At 40.7% G+C, this 19,287-nt stretch overlaps 1 protein-coding gene across 4 annotated transcripts in view; it reads right to left on the bottom strand.

The window, feature by feature from the left end:
• Rasgef1b (RasGEF domain family member 1B) overlaps window positions 1-19,287 on the bottom strand; it is a 158,042-nt gene that overhangs the window by 18,487 nt on the left and 120,268 nt on the right. For all 4 annotated transcript variants that reach the window (XM_029564623.1, XM_029564624.1, XM_008835384.3 and 1 more), the window contains exons 2-4: window positions 9,652-9,834; window positions 7,847-7,969; window positions 6,227-6,364 (exon numbers count right to left, since the gene is read on the bottom strand). In XM_029564623.1, the coding sequence (XP_029420483.1) occupies window positions 6,227-6,364; window positions 7,847-7,969; window positions 9,652-9,828 (438 nt within the window). In that variant the 5' untranslated portion in view covers window positions 9,829-9,834. The remainder of the gene's footprint in view (window positions 1-6,226; window positions 6,365-7,846; window positions 7,970-9,651; window positions 9,835-19,287) is intronic.

The raw sequence follows: 19,287 nt of genomic DNA, 5'->3' as shown, positions 1-19,287 counted from the left end.
TACAACTAAATGTTCCTGAGCAGGAATGTGCCTGTTTGCTTTTGAAGGTTAAACTACACTGATCCCCAGGCAGGGTATACTTTGCCTATCTTTTCCTTTACGGCCACCTGCTTGGTTTCTCCATTCCCATCATTTCCAAGCTCACTACAGTAAGTTCAGAGATGCTACAAGACAGGAACAGACATTTACTTCTCACTCTCCTGCCCACTTGCTTTCCTGACTTTCACATCTAACATGGAACTGATTATTCATTTTTGATATCTGACCTCTAGACTCATGTCCATTTTTCCCATTCATGAGTCAGTACTGATGTTCACAACCACACTCTTTCACATAGCAGTTCTCCCCACAGTGCAATGACCAGATGCAAGCTTGGTCATGACTTTATTATGCTATACCCATGACACTTAAGAGAAGTTTATTTCAAAAGCAGTGCATGTGTTATAGGTAAGTGTCAACTCCTTGCTTTTAAAAACACTTGCTAAACCAAAGAAATGACTTCCCAATCAATCAATCAATCATCAGTCCATCCAGACCTTGGGTACATTTATCATTAGTTATGAAGTTGTTCTGATTTTCCTTTTCTGATCCCAAACTGCTAACTGCAATTATCCTTCTAAGTAAATTATGATGCCCATGTCAGAAAAAGTCACACATGCTGACTCAAGGCCAGCTGGGTGCTTGTATTAACAGCTCCACAGGACAGTCCCAGGGAGTCTACAGATGTAGACAGGTCTATGCTTATGCCTCACTGCCTTTTTAAAGGCACCACATCATCAATTACCAAGATCAGCAATCTGAAAATTAAATGCCACCTACCTACAAAGCACAAAAACTGTATGTTATTTTTCCATAGAAGCAATTAGATTTAACACAGTAGACTGTCAAAACCTACAGATATTTGCAATAAGAAAATCAGGACAAATCTGGAAAAACCTAATTCTCAGGTAGGCAAGGATGAAAACCACACGTAGTTTTCTTAGCCCTTTTTTTCTTTTTTCTTTTTTCTTCTCTACCTGGCAATGCGTAGCACAGTAAGCTCTTTAACATGCCCATAATATATATCCTTTATTTTTCTCTACATTCACAGACCATCCCAAAGTGATGACATACATAGGTGTGTGTGTGTGTGTGTGTGTGTGTGTGTGTGTATATACACTTATAATATATATCTATATTTATATTTATATATATACATTTTAAAATTGATCTTCAAGCAGACACAGTAGGACAAGTCTGTAATCCTAGCACTCTGAAAGTAGAGCAGGAAGACCAGGAGCTATATTGGCTCCATAGTGAGTTTGAGACCAGCCTGAGATACACAAAACCAGTCTAAAAGAGAAACTGAATCTTCAAATAATCTATCTTCCACACAGAATTAAGGTTATCAGTTTGGAAGGTAGTACTTATTTGATAATATATCACTCAAAGAAAATGGCATTCCAAAACACTGAAGGTTGAGCTATGTGCCACTTTATCTCCATCCTAACCTTACATGTAATGTTGAGATAAATTAAAACTCTAAACTTCAGGTGTTTACTTTGGTCTTCGTTCCCACACTCCAAATCTTTCTAGGAAGAATCCAGAATTTTCTAAACAAAAGCTTGTTTTCCAAACCTACTATTTCCATGGGTGTGCATTTCTGCACATGGTGCAGACACATGGAGGAGTGGTGCTGGAAGGGCACACACAAACTGACAACATGGGGGCTGAGAGATGGCTCAGCAGTTCAGAGCACTGACTGTTCTTCCAGCAACACCTGGGTTTGAATTGCCGCACTCACATGGTGTCTAACAACCATCCATAACTCCAGTTCCAGGGGATGCAACGCCCTCTTCCGTCCCCCACTGGCACTGCATAACACGGGTGCACTTACATACATGCAGGCATAACACTCAAACACATACAATAAAGATAAATTTAAAACACTGACAGCATGTTACTTTTGAGAGAAGTAGGGTTCCCACTTTTGCTTTGTATAAACTGTTTTCTTTAGCAGTCAGAATGCATTCCTTTACTACTTGATTAACTGAAAATAAATTTAAAGCCTATCTAATGGTATTTCTTGGACACCATGGATATGAGATGCACAAGAAAGTTCTTCTCACTTAGGAAAGCTGTAACTCATCTTATTACTTAGCATCTCAACAGCTATTTCAAGCAAGTTATTTCTATATTTCACACCCTTTCACCTCTCCTTTCCCAAGGTCCCCACACAAGAGACACTTCTGGTAGAAATGGTCACTTCTCTCCAGGTGGCTGTAGGTCCCTGTTAAGAAACAGCTGAATGGGGAGAGCCTGCAGCCTGGGTTCCAGCCCACCTCTGACTGAGGTGGGTTAAGGCACAGACTGGTCAGGCATGCTATGAAGGTGCCTCAGATGATTCTGACACACAGCACTGGGAATGAAACACAGCTCCTAGTAGCAGATCAGGGAAAGGATTTTTGATTCTGCATTTAAGAAATGGTTCCTTAGGGAAGAGTTGGAGGAACTGCAGGTCAATATGAGCAAAAGGCAGCAGCAGCAGCAGCAGCAAGACAAACAGAAGAACCTACACAATCGAGCACACTGACATTGGTGTGTGCATGGGGGGATTCGTGCTACCTCTTCCAAAGTTTCCCACTTTCAACTCATTCCATTTGAGAAATCAGGCTCTGCGTTGTTAAGCATGCTTCCTCACTGAGTCATGAATTGCTAAATCCGTACTTATTCTTTTTTATAATTTCAGATGCCAGGGACAGTAATTTCCTGGCAAATAAAGACAGAAGTTCTTATTATAACGACCAGCCCCTTAAGGAAGGGAAAATTGCATTCGAGCCACTATAGCCATTTGTCATGTAATTTAGTCATTAGTTTCATTTCAGGCTTCTTCCAGGCAAGTCCTAATAAACTACTTCATTTGGGGCAAATCCTTAGGGGAGAAGCATATTAAGCCAAATTATATGGAACTGTCCTAGCAGATTCTGAAGAACCTGACTAAATTATATACAGGGCACACCTGGATTTCTGACTGAAGCCAAAGGCAAGAAGGAACAGGTCCCAACTCACACTGAAACCCAGGCTCCTTCCAATGGAGGGAATGTTTTCCCATTCTAGTAATTGACTTGTTTGCTCATTCACTCATTCATTTATTCACTCATCAATTAGAAACTATGGAGCACCTACTAAATGCCAGGTACTCAGAGAGGAGTTAAGGATGGCATGGTGAGTGAACTGGAAATAGCTAGAGTCCGATGGAGCAGTAAACAAGAATAAATCTCAGAGTACTATGAAGTAGAAAGAGGTGAAAGTTAAGAATGGGAGAGGGTGGGCTGGAGAGATGGCTCAGCAGTTAAGAACACTCGTTGTTCTTGCAGAAGACCTAGGTTCGAATCCCAGCATCCACACGGCAGCTAACAACTGTCCGTAACTCCAGTTCCAGGGGATCTGATGGCCTCTTCTGCCCTCCACGGGCATTGCACGACATGGGTGCACTTACCTACATGCAGGCAATGCACTCATACACATAAAATAAAAATAATAAATAAAATATAAAAAAAAAGAATGGGAGAGGGAGTGACTGGAGCTGTGAAAGGTCTGTCTGAGGAGAGCTATTTACACATGTGATAGGTAAGGAATCTGCCAAGCAAAGAAATGGGGCAAGAGCATTCAACACATTAACACAATGCACTTAACACCATGATTTACAGAGCTGAGAAAGGAGAAGGAATTCAGGGGCAGGCCAAACACACTCAGATCAAGCGGCTGTATGTGGACCCAATTCCTGAATTCTGGATAAAAACAGCCAAGAAACAGCAGCTTTCTGTGAAACCCGACCTAATCAAGGCAGACCAGGTCTTCATCTTCACTCAGTCTAGTTCAGTACATTCCTGAAGGTAAGACTTGCCTTACCTCCTCATTCCTTTCCACCCTCAAAGTCAGCTGAACTTTCCATGGTTTATCAAAAATGTGCTATTAACATAGAGTGCTGGCAAGTCAAAGTCCAAAAGCTATCTGGCCCTTTTCTCCATTCTACCTAATTCTTGCAGGCTTTGTCTTATTTATAAAGACCAGATCTCTGTTGGTTACAGATAGAAATAATCATTATCTTCCATGACATGAAAGACCAAAAGCTATCCACTGGATAGTTTCAAATCATTGCATTCTATCTTAAAAAAAAAAAAAAAATCACGTGGTCCTTCTGGGAAGAACCAAATTATATTTCTAATTTCAGTGTTTTAAAAAATCAACAGAGGGGGCTGGAGGGATGGCTCAGTGGTTAAGAGCACTGACTGCACTTGCAGAGGACCCAGGTTCGATCCCCGGCACCCACATGGCAGCTATGAACCATCCTTAACTCCAGTTCCAGGGGAATCTGAAGCCCTCTTCTGACCTCCGCAGCATTGCACGACACGGGTGCACTCACATACATGCAGACAAAACACTCATAGACATAAAATAAAAATAAGTATCTTTTAAAAATAGTCTGAGATAAAATTTTTAAAAATCAACAGAGAACAGATCAGCTGACAGCATAAATAGCTACAATTTAACTGAATTGAAGAATTGACTCTGTTCTCAGCCTTCGAACATAAAAAAAGTCCTAGGCTGCCACTTACCTTTTGACCACCTTGTCATAAATCAAGGTCACTGAACCAGCACTGACTGCCCAGCAGCTATACAGCTACGCCCTAACCAAAGGCTTACTGCACAACTGCACTGAGATGACACTTCACTCTTGCCTTTTTGAATGTTAGTTTGTACCTGTGCACCCACACCTGGCAGAACCTAAGATAGGCAAACTGGCAAGACGACTCAACAGTCATAACCTGCCAAAGGATTCATTCACCCTGTCAGAAATGATGTCTGTCTTGAGCATCCAGAGTTCCATAGAACGGTATAAAGCAATAGTCAGTGCTAGCTCCCGAGTAGAACAGCATGCAAGAAAGACAAGTACAGTTCTCAAGGGTTGATTTTAATCTACTTTTACTGATTTCAAGTTGGAACAATAGCATTAAGATGTAGTCACAAGGCTAAGGTAGGTGTCTTGCAGCATGGCACTGACAGAACAGCCCCTCCAGGAAGCAGAACACCAGGGGAAGAACATCTTCAGCACATGAAAAGGACACCACTGCCCTGCTGAATGCACCAGTTACCTTTTCCTCTGTGACAATGTTACATCTGAGCCAAAGTAACTTGTTCCCAGAAACTTATCCACAACACAGAAACTATAAAGATATCCTTGCCCAACAAGCCTCAACACAGAAAACCAGCCCTCCAGGCCTGCTTCAGTAACCTTGAATTTGTCACAGCTAGTTAGCTACTATCAAAGGTTCAACTGAAGGAAGTAATATTTATGGAAGATGATCTAAGAGACTTACTTTCAGTCTCCACCTATTCTAGGCCCTAGCCTTGAATCAACTTCCGGCATTAGAACACTTAGATTGTTTTCTATGCACACACACACACACACACACACACACACACACACACACACAGAGACAGAGCGCCAAGGTTACCTTTGCTAGTTATACAACACTCCATGGTCTCTGTTTTATCAAGAAGTATTTGTCAGTAAACACTGAGAAGAGCACTGCATCTCATTTTATGCCTCCTACAAAAAAATCTCTCATAAGAAAATTCTGTTTTCTGCTGTTTTGTTGTACTGGTAATCAAACTGCCTTATGCCTGCAGGCAAATGTTCCACCACTAAGGACATCACAGCCCCAGATTTCTAAGTGTTTCATTTAATGCCTGGAATAACTATTTATGCTTTTTTCTCCCTGGTAATGAAAATTAGCAACCAACACTATTTTCCTTTTATCTGGAACTAAATGTAAACCACAGAAGTCCTTTCCAAGTCTCCTGGCTCTCTACATTGCTAGGCACAGGTCCCCTGACCACGCCCAGCCTGGATCATCTAATACGCTATTTACTTAATCTCTATTGGTGAATGTAGATGTACAGAGAGATAAACCTGAATGCTAGCTGAGTCAAACCTTTATGGAAGGAAGATAAAAGTGAAGTCAAACCAAAACACACCTGCAACATGAACTGACAGGAACACAGTCCCAAATTATCACATAAAACTCTGGATCATACTCCTCCAAAGTGAGACAGAGAATCACCCCCACTTTCCATACTACACAGAAGGCTGTCCAAAGGCCAAGCCTAAAGGCAGCACTGGGATTCCCACCCACGCTCCATCTGGAAGCCCCAGTGGCTTTGTGGGGTTCCAGTCACTAACCTCCTCGCCACTGGCCATTCTGTGAGCTAGATCTTTTAAGTTTCTCATCATTCTTTCATCCCGAAAATCATAAGGAAACGTTTCTGTCCATTCTGTCAAGAGTTGAAGAATTTTAGGTGCAATTTTTCTCATCTGGTTCTAGGAAGAAAAAGAAATCTACTTCAGTACATCAGTTAACAGTGTCTGTGGTGATTAGAACAAGAAGTGTCCCCCACAAGGTCAAGTATTTGAACATTTGGTATTTGGTCCCAGTTGGTGGTGCAGTTTGGAGAGGGTCAGGGAATCTTTAGGAGGCGGAGCCTTGCTGGGAAGTGTGTCACTGGGGTGGGCTTTGAGAGTTCTTGGCTTTGACCCACTCTAGTTCTGGTTTGTTCTCTCTCTCTCTCTTTCTTTCTCTCCCTCCCTCCCTCTCTCCCTCCTCTCTTTCTCTCTCTCTCTCTCTCTCTTCCTGCTCCAGCCACCACCTGCATGCCATGCCTTCTCTGCCATTATGGACTCCCTCTGGAACCATTAAGCCACACTAAATTCTTCCATAAGTCACTTTTGGTCATGGTGTTTTATCATAACAATAGAAAAATAACTAATACAGTATCACTGATAACCTTTCAGTGCTGCAAAGTCTCTGTGGCTGAAGAAGCAGTTATAGGCCACTCCATATCACAGTATTAAGTATGATTAAGGCAGGGTCTAGGGATGTCTCTGTGGCACTCCATTTATATTATGTCCTTCATTTTATTTTATTTTTTAAATTTCTACTTTTTTAATTTATTTTTTAAAATGTTTTATTATTTTTATTTTATGTGTATGAGTGTATTGCCTGCATGTATGTGAGTGCACCCACGTCGTGCAATGCTGCTTTTATGTGTATGAGTGTACTGCCTGCTTGTATATGAGTACACCCATGTCGTGCAATGCTGCGGAAGTCAAAAGAGGGCTTCGGATTCCCCTGGAACTGGAGTTATGGATGGTTCGTAGCCGCTATGTGGGTGCTGGGAGTCAAACCTGGGTTCTCCACAAGAGCAATCAGTGATCTTAACTGCTGAGCCATCTCTCCAGCCCCTATTATTTTTATTTTATATGTATGAGTGTACTGCTTACACATAGGTAGGTGCACCCACGTGGGGCAATGCCTGCGGAGATCAGAAGAGGGTATCAGATCCCTTGGAACTGGAGTTACAGATGGTTGTTAGCCATGTGGGTTCTGAGAATTGAAACTAGGTCCTATGCAAGAGCAGCCAGTGTTCTTAATCACTGAACCATCTCTCTAGCCCCCTTTATTTTAGTGTGTGTGTGTGTATGTGTGTTTACAGTGCTGGGGATCTAACATAGAGTTGTATGCATGTAAGGCAAGCACCCTATCACTGAGCTACTTACCAATCCCTGCACTGTTCTTGATACCATCCCCGACTCCTTACACATACCCATGATGACTCTTTAGGCACTTTAGCCTGGGGATATGCTAGGGTTACATAAAGAAATCAATGCCACAAAAATTTAAGGCCATTATCCCCATCCTAATATTCAGCTCCAACCCCCATTCTACAGAAGCAGCTACAAAATACTTCCCATGGAGTTAGCATATCTAATGAAAAAAATTGTAAAGTTCCAATGTTTCATTACCTTATCACTATCAGGTTCACTTAGTCTCTGGTGCTCAACACACAAGTGGCAGACTTTGGCCATTAGCTCATATGGATGCATAAATAGCCGAGAACTGAGCAGGAACGTGAATATGTATGTTCTCTGTAACAAGAGAAAAGAAGTCACCATAGTTACATTTTCTCTGAATTACTATCTTTCCTATGCATTAAACAGCAAAATGAGGAGGCTACAGCTTCACCTATACCTTTACCAATAACACCTATTGGTAAAATAGTAAGATGGATTTCTCCTTTACCTTCAACTTAAAATATACTTAAAATACCCAGGTATACAGGATGAGTTTGGCTCCTGAAATTATTCAAGAGGACATTTTCTTATCTACCCTCAGGAAGTCAGGATACCAGGACATGGTCAGTCAAGAGAGTAAAATAAAAAAAAAAAAAAAAAAATTCAACACAGAGAAGCAAAGCTGACTTAAATATATCACCCATACAGAATCTAGTTATGTGTTCACATATTATGGTAACTCAAAGAAAAAAGAAAAACAAGAAAACAAAAACCTATCTACCTTACCCACATTTGGTCAAGAATTCTGTACTGCATCCTGCCTAACACAAACAAGTGTTTGTGTCCCCACATTTAAGGACAGACTTTCAACTAACCTATTGGCTTGCTAAAGGTTAAGCAATTTGATAAGGCACAATATAAGACTATGCAGTTCTCTTTAGCCACACCATCTCCCAAGAAGTCAGTAATAAGACAGGGCTTATTTGTTGTAATAGTTCAGACTCCCAATGAGAAGAGAAATCCTATGGTTTTCTTTCCTCCACTTAGGCGCCTTTAGTGGACCATAAACACTTACAGAGCTGAACAAGGGATTCCTTTTACTTTTGATTACAAGTTTTCCCTGTGTGGCAACATATGTGAAAATGCTATGTAACAAATCACACACACAGAGATAGCTCAGTAGGGAACAGTATGGTGAATTACCACGGCAAAGCACAAACTCTCCTTTATACAGCAAGGTTATTACGTTTATAAAAAATAATGAATGTGGCCTCTAGATATTCTCATGAAATCTCCATCAATAGCCAGCTGCCTAGTAAACCTCATTGTCCTTCAAAACTCAGCTCCACAGAGACACACAGAGAGACCAAGTGGAAAGGGGAACTCACTTGGCCAAGAAAGGAAACCTGTGTCTGACTGCTGATACTGGGAACGAAATCCACAAATAGGAAGACTGAATTTCTGCTTTCTACCCTTTACCGTCTTAGAATTACTGCAAAGACTAAGATAAGATACAGTGAATTCCCTAGGTTAGAAGGTGCCATCTGCTCAAATGTAGGCTATCAAGAGAAAGCCAAAGCAAATATCACCTAATGTCCAATCTCTACATCACAGCATGGTGAGTGTAACTTCTCTCTTCATATACTTTCCCTACTTATATCCACTTGTTAGCCTAGCAACTGTCTTGAGAATAAAAAGCATTAATGTCATGTCCTAGGAGCATCCAATGCTCACTCTCTAATGGAATTATTATTTATAAAACAAAATGCATGCACGGATCAACTCTATAGTTATTTCATTTAGATGGTCTACAATGTGTTATACAACTTGAAAAGATGTGGAGACATTCCCAAAATTTGACTCATCTCCAGGCTCAATTTGATCTCAAAATACTCAATAATTACTTTACAATGTCATATTAGAAAGAAGATCTTAGCGACCCAGATATAACTGTACAGCATGTATGGTCTCTGCACAGTCAAGCAGATTTTCCACTCCATACCAAGGATGGGTTTCAGAGGAACAGGAATACCTACATCTGGATAGTAATCCACATTGGGTACTAAGTGCTGGATCAGTGCTTCCAGAGATCCAGAAAGGAGGTTGTTGTCATGGTAATATAACCCTCCACAGCTGTCCTCTGCAGACTGGTAGAGGTTTCGGTTGTAACCACTGCTGTCAAACATTGCTGAAAAGGGAGGCGTCTGAGGCATACTTTCCTAAAAAAATAAAAGTAAAAAATAAGAAAACATGGGATCAGTAAATGCAATATGAAAAGTAAGGTCTAAGAGACACTGAGATTCAAATGTAATAAACAAACTGGCAAATTTAGAAAATACTTTAGTTATGATACATCAGAACCCATGAAGAACCAAACTGCTCTGAGCGTTACATGCACACTTACTCTTGAGTGTCAACCTCATTCAAGCAAATATAAAACGCTCACACCAAAAGATCCAGTCCAGACTCTAATCCAATCCACACCATCATTTTTACATGTCACTCCTTCACATCTGGTTGTGAACAGGAATTGAGGAACCAAACTTCAATTGCTTTACCTCACTGAGTCAAGTATTTTCCTAAGGTGGAAACGCTTTAGTCTTCAGAATTTACTGGGATGAGTTACCTAAAGGTTAAGGAGCTATCTGACTAGCACTGGACATACTAGAAGAGAACCAAACTGAAATCAGAGGAAGTGTAATTTGCCAGAAACCTGGAATTAACATGCAGAGAGAGTGTGTGAGTGGATATCTTTGTCTATGTGTCTGTTCTGCATGTGTTTCTGTTTGCATGTATCAAGAGATTACATCTGGCTTCCCAACTTTACAAAAAGGGCAGATGCTATTTGGCTTTCACTCCTTTGTGTCAGATCTGAGGTTTGGGGTGGTGTGCGTGCATGCGTACATGTGTGTGTACAAAGCCTCAATCTCAGTAACACAAATTGAGAAGGCACCTGATTGTAAACAAGGAGTACTGTCACAGTCCAGAGATAAGCTGTTCTCCATCTGTATCCTCTGCCACTGGAAAAGCCCCTGTCAGGGGTTGCTCAGTGGAGACCAGAGGCTATTAAGTTATTGCTTGGATTCCTGGGGACATAGCACAAAGTCCTGAGAGCAGACTCAGATTTCTGGCTGCATGTTTGGACAATGCAGGCATTCAGGACTTGAAGAGACTGGGGGTTTCAAAAAGCAAACAATGCCAGTGAGGCCCAGTCCAGACCTAGGCCTGGTAGGGACAAGAGGGTGGAGGTGGCAGGAGGACAGAACCTGGGCTAATCCTTCTTTTCAAGATGCCAAAACATATTTGCATCTGAATAAAGGGGTGGAGCTCTGTCAGAAGTCCCAATTCTCCAGTAGCATCTGTTCCACCTTAGCTACAGAGGGGTTCAGAGCCCCATAAGATTGTATGAATGGGCCAGGACAGGAGGTGGCCACGGATGGCAAATAAAAACAGCACTTAGGAAAAGAAGTATCAATAAAGATAAATTTTTTAAAGCTTCAAGTTGTGGCCTCTACTCCATCCAAAAACCAGTGCAGAGAAAGAACGTAAAGAGATCCATGAAAAAAGAAATTCCACAAATGGGAAGAAAGTGGTTACTGAGAACCACTCCACAGGGATTTGTCACCACCTGGGCACCAGGGTTGTCAGAGTCATGCCTCAGCTTAAGTAGGACACAGCCATAGAGCCAAGGGGTCATCGACTAGGGGATATACTGTTAAATGCACTGGACACCCACTCAGATGATGAAACAAGACAAGCAGGAGTCACCTAAGTAAATAAAAAACTCAATGTTAACATTTATATGGCAGAGAACAAAATGCATTTCTTTTCTCTTTAAGTTGTCAATTTTCATGAATGCGATTCATGTATATTGCACCTGTTATAAGTAGTTTGTCCTTGGTGAGAAGAACAAAGCTGATCTACATTTGTCCTCAGAAGCCCAGCTAATGCTTGGAGACTAGGAGCTGAGACTTACCTAAGTTTACCTAAGAGGCTTACTTAAGTTTCTCACAGCCCTGAAGAAACCCTGTCTGCATTTGACTGTACGTGACAGCTTTCAATGGTTACAGCCACACAGCATCCTCCCCACATAGAATGAAAAGTAGGAGTCCCTTGAAGTTAGGATGCTTTTCTTCCAGTGACCATGAATTTTCCTTGATCTCTCTACTCACTTGTTATTGAAACCAACCTATTAAAGTGTCTATAGAAGATAGTCAGAAGTTGAGAACTCTGGAAAATGAGAAACATTCAAAAGGGCCCACAGGAATCATCTGGTCCAAGAGGTAGAAAGGAGATTTCATTTCAAACTACAATCAATTAGAAGTAGTAGCTGAGGGCTATGATGATGAGGCAGGAAGATTTGGAGGTTGTAACTCAGTGGCAATGTGTATTCCAAGTAATTAGAAATGACTGTAGACAGTTGTGGAAAAGCCAAACCCAGTGCCTCATGGTCGGGTCCAAACTCCTCTTTCTAGAAACCTGTGACCTAGGACTCAGGTAGGTGGACTGGAGTGGCTAGGCCAACATGACACAGCTTTGTGGCTCCCGCACAAAATGGGTTTCCCCTGAATCTTGTACCCCACTGCCTTGGCCTTTTTTTTTCTTTAATGTATATGAGTGTTTTACCTGAATGTATGTGCAGTGCACCTGTGTCATGTAATTCTCATACAGCCCACATGAGGGCAGAAGATCCCCTGGAACTGGAGATATGGATGGTTGGTTGTTAGCTGCCATTGGGTGCTGAGAACTGAACATGGCTGGGTCCTTTCCAAGAGCAGCCAGTACTCTTTAATTGCTGGGCTATCTCGCCTTGGGCTTATTAGCAATAAACCTGAACCAGCCAGAGAGTCACAGGTCACCCAGAGTTCCTCTCAAGAATCAGACCAAAAGCTTTAAGTGTTTGTAAATCTTACTCTTGTAGAGTGGAAAAGGACTCGTATTTGGATTAAGAATTCAAACAATGAAATAGCACTTAGTAGCTGTGAAATCTTTAGGACATTATTTACCCCCATCCCACATACATTTTCCATCAGTTATCTTCAGTTTTGCTCACCTCTTCCAAAATCCAAAATTGTGTGTGTGTGTGTGTGTGTGTGTGTGTGTGTGTCTTTTTAGCAAAGCTCTTCTTAGAACATTATTTTTATAAATATTTTATTTATTATTTTTATTTTATGCGTATGCACATATTGCCTTCATGTAGGTGAATGCACCCGTGTTGTGCAATGCCCGCAGAGGACAGAAGAGGCCGTCGGATCCCCTGAGCTGGAGTGACGGACAGTTGGTACCTGCCATGTGGGTGCTGGGATTCAAACCCCAGTCTTGTGCAAGAACAGTCAGTGTTCTTTACCGCTGAGCCATCTCTCCAGCCCCAGGACATTATTTTTTTAAATATTTTATTTATTATTTTTATTTTATATGTATGAGTGTATTGCCTGCAGGTATGTGAATGTCATGTAATGCCACGGAAGTCAGAAGAGGGCTTCAGATTCCCCTGGAACTGGAGTTAAGGATGGTTTGTAGCTGCCATGTGGGTGCTGGGAATTGAACCTGGGTCCTCTCAAGAGAAGTCAGTGTTCTTAACCACTGAGCCACCTACTCTAGCCCCATAGAACATTATTTTTATACATTATATAAATTACACAAATATATACAAACTGTATGTGTGTGTTGTCTTTTTAGCAAAGTTCTTAGAACATTATTTTTATAGTTATTGCAAAGGCTTTTGCACTGTTCTTTAGAATTGTATCTCTGATAATGATGACAACACTCAAAAGGCTCTTTCTAAAAAAGGCACCTCAAAAACACTGTATATATGGATGGAAACCTAACCAGGTATGCTAATTAGGGCTACAGCTTATTAACCCCACAAAAAAACCAACTGTGAGAAGAGTATATCACAGGTAGTTTTTTGTTGTTGTCGTTGTTTTGCCTCCAAATTAATCCAAAGACCTGCTACAAATCAGCTGGTTTCATTTTCTCAAGAGCCATCTTGATTACTGAACTTAATACAGTAACAACCAATTGCTGAAGCCCAGTCAAGACAAGGTTATACACCTTGAACGCATTTCTTCTACCTTGCTTTGTGCTCAAGACAGCATCTTTCCACTCCCTTTGTGAATTAAACGGTCTTGTCACTTGAAATCTCATATGGTAGAAAAGGTCTCCACATTCCACAGGCTTCATTTTTCTGAATTCCCTCTTAAATTGTCTGTCAGAGTTCCACTCTGAGAATTTTATTGGCTTCTCTTTGTGCAATAGTTTACTGACTACAAATGCATTTTCTGGATTTTGCAACCACCCCATGTGTGACAGAATCCTTGGGTGTACTTGTGTGCGTGCATGTGTGTGTGTGTGTGTGTGTGTGTGTGTGTGATAGAGAGAGAGAGAGAGAGAGAGGGTGAGAGAGAGACAGACAGACAGACAGACAGACAGAGAGACAGAGAGAGAGAGAGAGAGAGAGAGAGAGAGAGAGAGAGAGGGTGAGAGAGGGTGAGAGAGAGACAGACAGACAGACAGACAGAGAGACAGAGACAGAGAGGGCCTAAGAAGCCACGGTGACAAGAACTTGCTGGGGACATACGAAGGGACAGATAGGGCAAGGCTTCAAAACTAGGTCTTCACATGCCAGCATTCCAGGTAATAAATTTATTGTATTACTTATGTTATATTGCAAAAGGTCATCTTTGAACTTTAATATTTAATCATAAAATAAAAAGATCATCATTTGGGGCTAGAGAGATGGTTCAGCAGTTAAAAGAGCACCGGCTGCTCTTGCAGAGGACCTAAGTTCAATTCCCAGCATCCACATGGCAGCTAACAACCATCCATAACTCCAGTTTCAGGAGATGTGCACCCTCTTCTGGCTTCTGTGGGCTTTTGCAGGAACACTCATACACATAAAATAAAAATAAATAAACTAATAAATTTTAAAAGCCCATCATTCTGTCCCAAGTTGTATACTACTAGAATAATTTTTATTTCTTACCTGTTCTACATAAATTCTTATTCCTAAGACACATTAAAACCACAAATTACTCTTGTTAAAAAAAGAATCACAGCCAGGTGTGGTGGTGCACATCTTTAATCCCGGCACTGAGGAGGCAGAGGCAGGCAGATCTCTCAGAGTTCGAGGTCAGCCTGGTCTACATAGGCCAGCTGGGACTACAGGGACACCCTATCTCAAAAAAAAAAAAAAAAAAAATCACACTGTCAACAGTAGTATTTAAGATACTTGATACCTTGGCAATCAACACACAGTTCCATCTAGACAGAGCTTTCAGAGATTCTAATGTGCTTTAAAAAATACATTATCTTGGGGCTGGAGAGAGAGCGGTTAAGGACACTGACTGCTCTTGCAGAAGACCCAGGTTCAATTTCCAGCACCCACTTAGGGGCTATGAACTGTCCTTAACTTCAGTTCCAGGGGAATCAGAAGCCCTCTTCTGACCTCTGCAGCATTGCATGACACGGGTGCACTCACATACATGCAGGCAATACACTCATACACATAAAATAAAAATAATAAATAAAATCTTTAAAAAATGCATTATCTTTAACATTAGGAGGCATGTGAAAAACAAGCTAGGAAAACATGTTTAACTGATAGTTGTTTTTAATAGTACATAAAATAACACAGCATCTTGAGCACTATACCTATACATGGAAGATCTGCTAACCAAATTCCAAGTTTAGAAAACAGTGACCATTTCCAAAATTAGAGTACATGACAGCAGTCAGATGAATACCAGCTTAACAGCTAAATCAAACATCAAGAGTTAATTTCCATGGGAAAAAAAAGAGATCTGGGTGAGGCACATGAAAAACGTACTGACTATTCAAATCACTACCATTAACACATCTTGCACACCAGAAAGCAATTCTCACCTCAGGGTTTCAGTTTGTAAGTTGGTTCCTTGAAATTCAAGGTATATCTATTCAGCTCATACTTTTTTAATGAAATTCAAAATCTCTCCTCCACTATTCCCACATAATACATTGGCATGTTTGCATAAGCTCTAAAGGAGTTCCTGTCCTACACAGAACCTAGATACTTTGTGTCTACTTCAAAGCAAGAGAGTAGGATAGATCTGAAGAGAATCTTGGTCCAACACATTTGGGAATAGCTCCTTAGAAATCAAGGGATATTGGTTTGGGGAGAGTTATGTGAATTCAGTTGAGTTTAAGAGAATAAAGGAACAATAGTCGTTGGGGCTGGAGAGATGGCTCAGAGGTTAAGAACACTGACTGTTCTTGCAGAAGACCCAGGTTTGAATCCCAGCACCCACATGGCAGCTAACAATGTCCAAAACTCCAGTTCCAGGGAATTCAATGGTCTCTCTGTCCTTCACATGCACTGTATGACATGGGTGCACTTACATACCATGTACAAGCAATACACGCATACACATAAAATAAAATTAATAAATAAAAGCCGGGCGTGGTGGCGCACGCCTTTAATCCCAGCACTCGGGAGGCAGAGGCAGGCAGATCTTTGTGAGTTCGAGGCCAGCCTGGTCTACATAGTGAGTTCCAGGACAGCTGGGGCTACAAAGGAGACCCTGTCTCAAAAAAGACAAAAATAAATAAAATAAAATAAAATCTTTTTTTAAAAAAGAAGAACAATACTTCTTCAAGGTAGTTATTGAAGTAGGTTCTCTGGCCCCCATGGAGGTGGCACTTTGAGGTAGAGGAAGACACAGTATGACAACAGGAAACAGATGTTTATTTTTTAAAACAATAAACTAAGCTAAAAAAATTTCTGACCACCAAAATTAGTTCATGGATTACAAATTATGTTGGAAATTTCTCCAACAGGAATAGGACATACCCAGCAGAGGCAGAGAAGATGGATATTCTTTCTTAAAATTAATTTGGTAGGCTAAAGTCAGACGACAGACAAGACATCGTACAGGGACTGATAATTTGGTCACAAAAATAGACCATGTTCTTCCAAGGACCCTGAAAAAGTTCCCCTGACACTGATCCAGCAGCAAGGGAGCAGGCTGTGGGTGGTTTACGGCATGAATGGATTTGAAAGGCATGCCTAATGCTTTCAGACCAACTAAAGCACCAGACGAAATGCTGCCTTTCTCTAAACAGCAGACTGTGTTTGAATTAGTGACTACTTTTGCACAATGTTATTTATGGTGAAGCAGGTGCACCCGGGATAAGGTGGTTTCAGGTGACAAGTTGGGAAAGAGATGGAGGGAGAGATGGGGATGGGGATGAAATCAAAAGCCATCCCTCCCTTTGTTACAGGCACTTTGTAAATCTTCACTAGAATGGCATGTCAGCATTTCCTGCATACTGAAGAAATGAGGTAGGAAATGTGCAGGTCAGAGAAAAAAACTTTTGAAGCTCTATTTTACCAGAGTGCAATGTTTAGAAAATCCAATACTGTAGTATTTTAGCATCTGTTCAAATGCTAAATAAATGCCCCAATTTAAGAAAAAAAAAAAAAAAAAAGGTCTCCTTATCTCAGCAGGACTTTGAAAGCGTATTTGGTTAGTGGGAAGAGATTGAATTTAATATCCTGGAATTAGAACTTCCTCAATTCTATCTAGATTCTAAAAGAACTTTGCACTTTGGGGATATGCACCTCCAACAACGCTTTCTTTTTTGCAGTTGCAGTTGCAGACATCTAAATTGGAAAAAGTTTATACATTCCTCTAGTGCTGACAGGCTTTCTGTGGTGCGAGACTTGAGAACACAAATACCGAATGAAGACCTACAGGATGCATGTGGCTGGACTGCAGCCCAGGTGAAAGGCAAGAAAGTCAGAAGTCAAGCTCCTGACACCACCTAAGGCACAGCTTATTTTAAGCTGGAAAGTGTCTGGATGATTATCTTCCCACTCCTCTCCTTAGGCAGAGAAGCCCTAAAAGCAGAGATTAAGAGATTGCTGGAAACCCACAGGCATGTGGCACCTCTGTTATTATGTTAAGAGGGCAAACAGCTGGGCATAGACAAGTCGAATACTTCCAGACTGTGCAGCTTTGAAACTGAATTTAAAATGATCAGTGGATTTCTAAGTTAAGGGAGAAAAAGATCACCATTTTTTAAAGATTTATAACATTTTTTGAGTCTGGGGGGGGGTCCTTGGTGGCAATAAGAGGGTGTGGGATCTTCTGGAATTGGAACAGATGTAGGTGCTGGGAACCAAATTCTGGTCCCCTGGAAGAGCAGCAAGCACTGTTAACCACTGGGCCATCTCTCCAGCCCCAAGATCACTATTTTTGAGGAAAATCCTATTTTTCCTCGACAATGAAATATGGATTTGAATTGTAAGGGCCAATACAAAAAAAAATGAATTTATATGTTGTTGACTGGCTCTATATGCTACCTATAAATTCTTTACTAAGCCCTAATTGATGGAGGAAAGGAATTCTGACTCAACTAGTAGTCATAAGTTTTAGATGAAAGAAAAGGGTTTTCTTTTTTTCATAAGATGTTGTTGGCAGTTTATTAAAGCACAAAATGGCATTTCAGCACATGGCAACCCTGAATAGGCCTGGAGTGTCATTTAAAACTCTCTATGAGATAAAGCTTTAATGTGTGGGAAGGGAAGCCAGGACATGCTGACATCTTCACGCACTGACTGCCTCCATCATCTGCAGTGTTCATGCAGTTCTTGAACTTAGCAGTAGATGGCTCCTGGTTCCATCTTTGGAGCTGGTGCGCTCCTGCAGGAACAGCTGGTACAGATTTAGAAAAGCAAGGGACGGGCAAATACTGGGACAAATACGGAGAAACTGATGCTTGTGATTTGGACATATTATTGAACTTGTGAAGTACATTGCTCATGCTGTACAAATGAACACTTATGCTAGCTGATAAAGCTGGGCAGTTGTATTTAGACGTCCATGCCTGATGAAAATCCATTATGTCATATTCCTAGAAGAATAAAACTGATCTGCAAATGATAACCCCAATCTTCATTATCTAATCAAGTATTGTCAAAAGGGCTTGAGTCCTAAAAGATGTCCCTCTTCTTCACTGTCTCATACAGTGCCCACTAGCCACAGTGACTAAAGAATACTTAAAATGTGGCTATTGTGCTGGGACAGTGGCTTTGTATGGCTCTTGCCCAGCATGTGCAAGGCCTTAGTTTCTGTCACCAGCACAGGAGAGACAGCAATGGGGCCAGTGCAGTTTAAACAGCATGTGGCTAGAAGCTGTTATATTGAAGAGCACAGATATAAGATAGATATAGATGACTGATCTTATGTTAATCATAAAATATCACAGGGGAATAACTTTTGTTAAAAGATTTTACTTTTCAATAGGAAAATGATGTGATACTTAAGATATTTGTAAAAAGTCAGATTTTTTTTCCCTCTGTATTTTGTTACATAGTTACTGAGATAGTGTGATTTCTATATAGTACATAAGGTGCTCTCCTTTTTATAGGAATAATTTTTTATGTATTAAATTAATTTTCATACTAGGGTTCTCTAATACAATTTGAGTCAGTTGGACAATTTCTAAATATATATTTTTACCTTGAGAGAAAATAATAAAAATATAAACATATGAAAAATGATTGGTCAAAAAAGAAAGCTGATAGTATCATTGAGTTACTAGGCCAAGAAAAATTTTCTGGTCATATTATTGATAATAATTTTTAATATTCTTACATGTAGAAGAAAAACAAAAGCAAAAGGCAATTCAAG

This window comes from Nannospalax galili, unplaced genomic scaffold, assembly GCF_000622305.1.
Source record: "Nannospalax galili isolate Female #2095 unplaced genomic scaffold, S.galili_v1.0 scaffold277, whole genome shotgun sequence".
Classification (NCBI taxonomy): domain Eukaryota; kingdom Metazoa; phylum Chordata; class Mammalia; order Rodentia; family Spalacidae; genus Nannospalax; species Nannospalax galili.
Note: the sequence above shows the minus strand (reverse complement) of the source record. Positions and strands in the feature narration are given on the sequence as shown.